The 8786-nt window shown below is 45.2% G+C and overlaps 1 protein-coding gene across 2 annotated transcripts in view; it reads right to left on the reverse strand.

The window, feature by feature from the left end:
- Window positions 1–426: 426 nt before the first annotated feature.
- The window catches only part of Drgx (dorsal root ganglia homeobox), a 29548-nt gene continuing 21188 nt past the window's right edge, over window positions 427–8786 (reverse strand). Inside the window, exon 7 of one of the 2 annotated variants that reach the window (XM_028787557.1) lies at window positions 427–2023. In XM_028787557.1, the coding sequence (XP_028643390.1) occupies window positions 1758–2023 (266 nt within the window). In that variant the 3' untranslated portion in view covers window positions 427–1757. The remainder of the gene's footprint in view (window positions 2024–8786) is intronic. The other variant, XM_028787558.1, reaches the window with a different exon arrangement.

An 8786-nucleotide genomic window follows, 5' to 3' on the forward strand; every position in this document is an offset into this window, starting at 1 on the left:
TATTAAATCAGTGCTTCGTGGTAATACATAATTTCTTATCAATTATTCATGCTAATGTGTGTGTAGTTTACTTAATTGTGTTATTGACGATCAAAAGTAATTTCCTGAAAGTCCTCAAGGACACAAAATTTAATCAGCATAACTACTTTTCGGATGCAATGCTGTTAAGTATTCTTAATTTGCCCAACAGTTCACTTATTTATGTACCTTTCTGGAGGAAATACGAGTTTAATCAAACAATTAGATTGAAGAGTTAGTGTGCATAAGGGCTGCAGCATACATCGCCCAACCAAACCTTCGTAATTACAGGGAAATGGAAGCAACTTGGCCGCTTTTTGGCAAATCGCTTCATCTTTGTACTCAACAAGCAAAATACAGCAAGAACAAGGACCTGGCTTTTTTTTTTCCTTTTTTCTTTTTTTTTTTTAAAGGAGACAGTGTGTTCCATCAAATGTGTTGCAGTAACCGTAAGTGAGGCACGATACACTTAGGAGTATTACAGGGAGGGGGCGCTCCTGAAGAGTTAAGGGGAGGCGGAGAGCCTGAAAGCACAGCCTCTCAATTATCAGAACTGAAATGATAGCAGCCTTCATGAAAGCAATAACCGTTTGCGTGGCAACATCATCAGCAAAAGCCACCAACGACCACAACTCTTCCAGGACCGGACCAGGAACCGGGTTCATGCTATTGCACATCTCCCTTTGATCGCTCCGAGGTCACCATTCACATGAAAGGACACAGCCACACTAGACTGAGGCAGAAATCTCTATGAAATTTGGCCCTTTGGACTCCGTTCTCTTCCACCACACGGAGTCATCTTCCGGGGTGTCCTGACTCATCGCCCTCTCTACATATGGGGGAAATGAAGAAGGGCAGTTCGTCTGGGCATAAGTATTTCAGGGATCTTAAGGATTTCCTCCCCCTTCAGGGACTCTTGTTCGTTCATGGGCCACAAAGCTACATTCTGATTGGTGAATTTCCCATCACTCTTCTGAAGAGAGGCGAGGCCTGCAAGTGGACACTCTAATTGCAGGGAACCTACATTTGCTCCACACACACACAGTATCAGGATTGCAGCCCCCCTCCGGGAGGGGGGCACATAACTGACAATCTGTCTGACTGGACCAGGTCAGATGCGCCCACGGAAATCTGCTAGGGTCAGGACCGCTGTGTCCTCAGCTCATATCTTGTCACTTTCTAACCAAAACCTCAGCTAATTCCTTTAAACAAGAGAAAAGGGATTGTTGCCAGTCTTGGCTGAAGGGAGTGAGAACTGGTTGATAGTCCACCAGTTCTGTGGTTCTTAAGCAATATGGGAGTGACTGTCTCATTTCCTGTCATGAGATGTTACTTCTTGGCATCTTTCAGGGACGAACCATGCCATAGTCCTTGTAATTGACAAGACCTTCCCAAATAGCTCAAGAAGGTTGGTGGGAAGAACTAATCTGCTTTGCTCCAAGGCTGCTTAGCCTGGAAAACAAACAAAACAAAGCAAAACAAGACAAAAACAAACAAACAAACAAAAAACAGGGGCCTCATCACAGAGCGGTGTCCAAAGTCACTAAGAGCCATCGGAAAATGTCACCAAAGAAAAAGCCAGAACAACACAGCCTACCAGCAGAATTCTAGAAGGACTCTCCAGGTCTCAACCAGCTTCAGGTCTCCCCTTCCCTGCCAGATCCATGAGGAGGCAGCTACTCCTTGTGGTTCAGAGGATGGCAGGGCTGAGGCTGCTCCCAGCCGGGTACTCTGGACCCTCATACGCTCTTCTCTCCCTCGCTCTGTTCCTTGGTTGGGGAGGTCTTGTCCTGGCTGCTTTCTGGAGGCACCTGCTTGGAGGCAGGGCCCGGGCTGCTGCTGGTGGATGGCAGAAGGTTGGCAGACTGAAGGACAGCTTCTGAATGCTCGCGGGCCTTCATGCGCAGGGCAGCCACGCTGGCGGTGCGGTTACTCTGGCAGCCATAAGTGGGGAGGAAGGAAAGCCCCATAGGGTCTGGGACACAGCAAGAGCACAGTGGGCCCCCTAGAGGAAGGAAAACAACACTATCAATGTCCATACCCTGTTTCTTAGGGCTAGGGGTGGGGCTGGGCCCCAAAAGAGGGACACTGATTTTCTTTGGTTTTAGATACTAGTCAGAAGACAAAGTCACAGGTCCCCAGAGAGGCATGGCTTAAGGCATCCAGTTGGTAATCCAAAGGACAGTCATGGCAGCAGGGAGACTTGGTCAGCCATGGTCCTTTCGACAGCCATCCATGTTGTCTTAGTCCAACATACCAACTTCTCTGAATGTTGGCTTCTACTTGGGCAAAATGGAATGATACGTATATATCACAAGACTGTTATGATGGTCTGATGAAGTTATCCCACACCCCCAAACTGTGTGCTAAGACATCCTTAACCGTGAGGTGTTGCTGAGTACCCAGCCACTCTGCCAGGTGCCAAACAATGTGCTAGCTCAAAACCACTCCTGGATTCACTGTGAGACCAGAACACATTCCATTCAAGAAGATCAAATCTTTGTGAAGCATGACCTTGCAGGGACCACACGGGGGTGGGGGAGGGGAGACCACATGGGGCATAAAATAAGAGTAGTTTTGTTCTCTACCTGGTGTGTGGGAGAAGCTGAGCAAGGCTCACCGTGTGCAGCAGCTCATTACAAAGGGGTGCTAGCTGTTTAAACTGATGGTCTCTCCAGTTGTAAGAATCCTTTCCAAATGCCTTTGATGTTGCTGAGAAAATACAGTGCTTACTAAGGTCATTTGGATCCAGCCATTCTATGGAAAGAACTGTTGGCTCTTGCTTATGGCCCAAGGGCTGAAAGGCCTGAGGCCTGGGGCTCTGAAGCAGTTGTTGGAAATACACTGAGCACACACTTGTGACCTGGATTCTTATTCTTACTCAAGTGTTGCCTCTTGACTAACGAACATGAGACACACGGTGCAAGAGAATTCCTGAAGAGGTCCAAGCCAGAGCTGAGAAGCCCGGAAAGTATAGAGTCCCCTGTGTCCCTGATTTGTCTGCCATCTTGGACATGCCCACAAGTGTCTGTAACATGATTTTCTCCTGTCTGAGCATGGTTTGGAAGTCCCCCACTTCAGACCACCTCAGAGCACTAATCCTGATACAATGCCAGTGCCCTCTTTGCCTTCACAGCCCTGCAGACCCGTGTCTCACAGAGACCAGCCTCTTGGGGGAGGGGGAGGGACAGAGCTAAGCAGTGTCAGTTCTACATACAGTGGAAGGCCTCCACCCTCCCTTCCCAAGGACATGCTTGGCCTCTCACTGCTAGGGCCAGGCAACCCCCTCTCCTCCTCTTCAGCATATTCAACCAGTCTGCCCATGATTGCCCATCCTGCTCAAAAGCAGCAAGACGGTCTCCTCAGCCCAACTCACCATCCCCTCTCATCACCAATATGGTCCTGAGAGGGTTAAATATTCCTCTTTGCCCTCTCCGGCTAAGGAGTCAGAGGCTCCATACCTTACAGAGGTGGGAGCAGGCCCTTCTGATGCCTTAACACAATGGCTGAAATGCAGCCATGGATTCCCACCTTGATTTTCCAGTGAGGACTTGATACACAGGTAGCAACTACCAAGATGAGAAGGGGAAGAGATATCACCAAGGTCAAGTACACAAGGGAATTCGAAGAACAGTTTTCCCAACCCTGACTGCTGACTGCTTGGCTGGCATTGAACCTGAGGTGCATTTGATCAAGCCCTGAGTCCTGAGTGTTCCCTGTTCCCGGTGGCTTCACACAGACAAAGAGGTGTGCTGACCCAGAGTCATAATGAGACGTCACAGCAGAGGCTCTGCTTCTGCTGGAAAGGGTGTGTGTGTGTGTGTGTATGCATGTGTATGTGTGTGTGTGTGCGTGCGCGCTCAGGTGTGTGTATGTGTGTATGCATGTATGTGTGCATGTACACACTTGAGTGTGTATGTGTGTATGTATGTGTGTGCATGTGCACACTTGAGTGTGTACATGTATGTGTCCATGTGTGTGTGCATGTGTATGTGTGCACTTAAATATGTGTGTGCATGTGTATATGTGTATGTGCATTTGAGTGTGTTTGTATGTGCACGAACACTAGCATGTATGTGCATGTGTGTGTTTGTGTGTGCACACGCATGTGTGCATGTGTTGACACCATCATCTGGGACCTTCCCCAGGAGGCCTTCTCCTCTCCAAGTCCCCTTTCCAACAAGGCACTTGTTTAAGAAAACCAAGGCTGTGAGGAGAACAAAATGTTAAGAATGGTGATCCCTTTGGGAAGAAAGATGGCAAAGAATTTGTGAGTTTTTTCCATTTGAAATGTTTACACTTTTCTATGTTGATCATAAACATCATTTAGACCAGAAACCTTCTTTGTTAATGAATGGTTAAAAGAGAACAGATGGGAGATGGCTCAGTAAGTCAGAGGGAGGCCAGGTGGCAGGAGCCCAGGGCCACACACAGGCTGAAAGTCCCACAGAGGCTTGGGGACTGGGAAGAAGTCATAGCCGCAGGCTCAGCCTTAAGCAGCCATTGTGCCGGGCTACCCTAGAGAAGCTAGTCTGCCACAGAATAGGACTTGCTCATGAGGTAGGTGCTCTGTGACTCCGGTGACACCTGTAGAGTATAAAAGTGACAAATCCACACTCCTTAGGTGACACCAACAACAGTCCCAAGAAAGTCACCAATAGCTTCAGTCCTGGCCCTCAGACCCCAGATTTAGAGGTAAAGAAACAGAATTCAGTACCCAGTTTGTGGCCTGGTTCTCACCCCACCCCCATCCTAGACAGACAGGGAGACTGAGGACCAAATGAAGTCAAAGGCTCTAGTGACCCTATGATAAAAACACACCATGGAGCAACATTCTTCTTTGAAAGGAGACACTGACCCATGTTGCAACATGAGGGGACCCTCAAGGATTTGATAAGTAAAGTTAGTCATTAGGAAGACAGGACTACAGGGTTCCAGTCACAGGATGCATTCAAGATAATAGACAAATCTATAGGGACAGAAAAAATGCTGGCTCTTGGGGGCTGGAGCAAACAGGAACAAGGGGCTGCTGTTTAATTGATACAGCTTTGGTTTTATGAGATGAAAAAGAGTCAATAATCTAACAAAGTAAACAGACTATCACAACACCAAATCCAAGAAACCCCCAAGTCCCTTGTAATAGAGTGGTAGTGCTTGCACAGAACCTGTGAGCATCTCTCACATGCTTTCCCTCATCTCTGAGTGATACAAGTGCTGGGCAAGTCGCTGTCCTACTGTATTGTTTAGGCAATAATCACAAGAAAAATGTGTCTGCCTGAGTCAGCACGGATCCATGTGCATTACATCAGGCTGCCTACAGATGAGACCATGAAGCAGGGCGCTGACTCTGAGATGAATACTGACCACAGAGCTCCTGAAGCCTCCATCAATGGTCAAGGCATCTAAGTGAACTCACGTATGCCTGAACAGCCCATCCAGGAAAGCTGATGAGTGAAGCCTTGGCAGAGTGAAGGATGCCTGATGGGACATCAAAAGAGCCTTCCCTCTTGTCTTGCCTTGTGCTGCCCTGCCCTGAAATTATTCAATGGAAGATGTAACCAGCCAGGATGGAAAGGCAGATGAGACACGCAAGAGAGCGACTTCTATGATATCATCAACAACAAGCAGGAGACAATGGTAACCAGATGATATTTAATAGGAAGACATATAGAATCTGTGATCTATGCAAAATGACCCAACTGTCCAAAGTGAGACCTGGTTTGTCAGTGAGCATGTTGTCAAATGTGACTTTACAGGAGATTTCTTGTGACACCATAATGCCTCAAGCTGCCTTGATAGAAGGAAGCTGCGGAGGAAGGAGTGGGGTAAAAAGCATCTTCCTCTCTGTGATGGCTACACCATGCCTTACGGCTTCCACCAGCAAAGTCCTGTCACTACTCTAGGGAAGAGGGCTAACACTCCAAATTGCTGGGTACACACATTTATATTGCCATCAGCCATCATCTTCCTGAAATCTCACAGTCATTTTTAAATAAAGAAAACAATGACTTCCATATATAGAATCCCTATAAAACTAACTCTCAATTTCTCAGTAATCTTGCAATATGGATAGGCCACCAGATGTCTCCATCATCCCAAACAGCTCCCTGGGCCAAAACACTTCTGAGAATTTCAGATAACAACAGTGAACGCCATCCTCCCTGTTTCAGAGTGGTTGATTAACAAAAAGCTATAGTGAGGAAAATTTAGGCTCAAGACCCATACAAGGCCCAGAAAAGGTTCACGCAAAACCTTTGCCAAGTGCTTCGGGGTTGTTATGCATGCATTTCTGGATTTAAAAAGTCCCGTTTAAAAGGCTGTCACAAACAAGAAAAAAAATGTGACTGTTGACAGCAAATATGTTGGTAGGTAATATAGAGGAGATAAAATTACATAAACAGCCTAAAAACAACTCAAAACACATAGTAACCAAGGCCATTGTCCACTAGAAAAAGCTGTGCAAAGGTTACCTGAGGGCTAGGGAGGGAGCCCAGGAGTAATGCTGCTAAGTAGAAATAGGGACTTAAGTTCAGATCCACAGAACCAACAAAAAAGCTTGGTTTAATGGTATATGGCTGTAACTTCAGTGTTGGGGGACAAAGACAGGCATATTCTGGGTGTTCACTCGCCAGCTGAAATGATGAGCTATGTGTTGGATTGGAGACCCTGTCTCAAAAAAAATAAGATAAAGTGACTGAGGAAGATAACTGTTGGCTTCCACTCACACTTTAACAAGTACATATGTGCACATACATATGGACAAAATTATATATATGAGTGTATGTATGCATACATACATATAAACAAATAAAAAATTTGAAAAATGTTTAGAAAAAGATGACTTGAAGCTATCACAACAGAGATTGGCAAGCCACACAAAATGAGGCTGTATGAGTCTCTGAAATCACACATTTGTGACTATTAGTGACAGTGACATCGAGTTGGCCACAAGAGAGGCTCAGCATTCTTCTTTGGTGTTTCAAGGAAGTGTTGAAGATATTTGGAAAATGCAAACAGCAAAATCAGGTCATTGTTGAGTTCAGAAGCTCACAGGATAAAAGGATGTCTCTTAGTCCAGCAAGTTGGAAGAAGATAATTTTAGGCATTTTTTTTAAAGATTTATTTATTTATTTATTTATTTATTTATTTATTTATTTATTTATTATATGTAAGTACACTGTCGCTGTCTTCAGACACCCATATGAGGGCATCAGATTTCATTGCAGATGGTTGTGAGCCACCATGTGGTTGCTGGGATTTGAACTCATGACCTCTAGAAGAGCAGTCAGTGCTCTTAACCGCTGAGCCATCTCACCAGCCCGGAAGAAGATAATTTTAGAAGTGTGACCCTGGCACAATGATCCAGGCAGGACCATCTGTTTTTCTGTTTGTGATGGATCACACCCCAGACAAACTCAATGCCAGATGAAAATTTATAAAGTGGAAATGTACCTAATAGAGCCAACTCACCCAGCATCCAAGCTCAGCCTGACCTGTACATGCCCAGAAGACTTACATTAGTCCATAGCTGGGCAAAACCATTCAGCATCCAGCCTATTCCATAAGACAGTGTTTGATCCCTCAGACGGCTCTATGTGTACCACACAGAAATGAGAATGAAGATGAGTGGACAGCGTGCCTTCCAACCAACCACCGTAAGGTCCAAATCTAAGCCCCGAAGCCATCATGATGCCAAGACCTCCCATCATCCCAAGCTTCTGAATTCACTTCCACTCTATAAGTTAAAGCTGAGATCTGGTCTAGAAACCACTGGTTCTAAGTCATCAAACAATTGTAACGTCCATAATCCTGCGGAAAGTAGAGAGCAATTCAAAGTCCCAGCTCAGGGCTTCTCTAATTTCCTCTTCTAATCAGCCTGATTTGTTCTGAGTGTCCCAGAGGATGGCCCAGAGAACAGGAGATGTGCATCAATACACTCCTTGCAACAACACTTCCATCTGCACGTTCCCTACCCTGCCATGGGGACAATGCCATGGGGACAATTCCTACGCTGTTTCACATCCATGTTTATCCCTCCAGCAAACTTCCCATCCGACCCGGAAATAGAGTCTTTATTCTGTTGTGAGAATTTTTAAGAAGTAAGATAAACATTCAGTATCTCTCAATATCTAGACCTGAGGAGGTGGAGGTATTAGCTGGAGAGGGGTCAGCCTTCATCTTTTAGTTTCTTCTTTCCATCTTGGTTTGTTTTAACAAAATCTATGATTATGATCGGGTCAAAAATTAAATTCTCTACAAATGAGGTGTTCTGGTGTGGCACATGGCACTGGACCTGTTAGTCAATATCACATACAGAATATACTGCTGCTATGTTAAAATTGCTCTGTAGGAGAGCAGACAGTGCCATGAAAAAGACATGAGCTAAATATTACGCTAAAAGTAGGTTTGGGGACAGGGAGTCAGTATGATGCAACTATAACATATGTGTGAACCCCCAAAATTCATATATTGATTCCACAGTGATGGTCCAGAGAAGCAGACTCTTTGAAGGTGATAAGGTCAGAAGGGAAGATTTCACAGTGCTCTATAGGAGCCCAGAGCCAGGGGGGCTGAAAGGACAAATGACAGAGGTTAAGTGGAAGATAGATAGATAGATAGATAGATAGATAGATAGATAGATAGATAGATAGAGATAGATAGATAGATGGATAGATGATAGATGATAAATAAATAGATAATAGATAGATAGATAGATTATAGATAGATAGATAGATAGATAGATAGATAGATAGATAGATAGATTATAG

The sequence above is a fragment of the Grammomys surdaster genome, unplaced genomic scaffold (assembly GCF_004785775.1).
Source record: "Grammomys surdaster isolate TR1022 unplaced genomic scaffold, NIH_TR_1.0 125669, whole genome shotgun sequence".
In the NCBI taxonomy this organism is placed as follows: Eukaryota; Metazoa; Chordata; class Mammalia; order Rodentia; family Muridae; genus Grammomys; species Grammomys surdaster.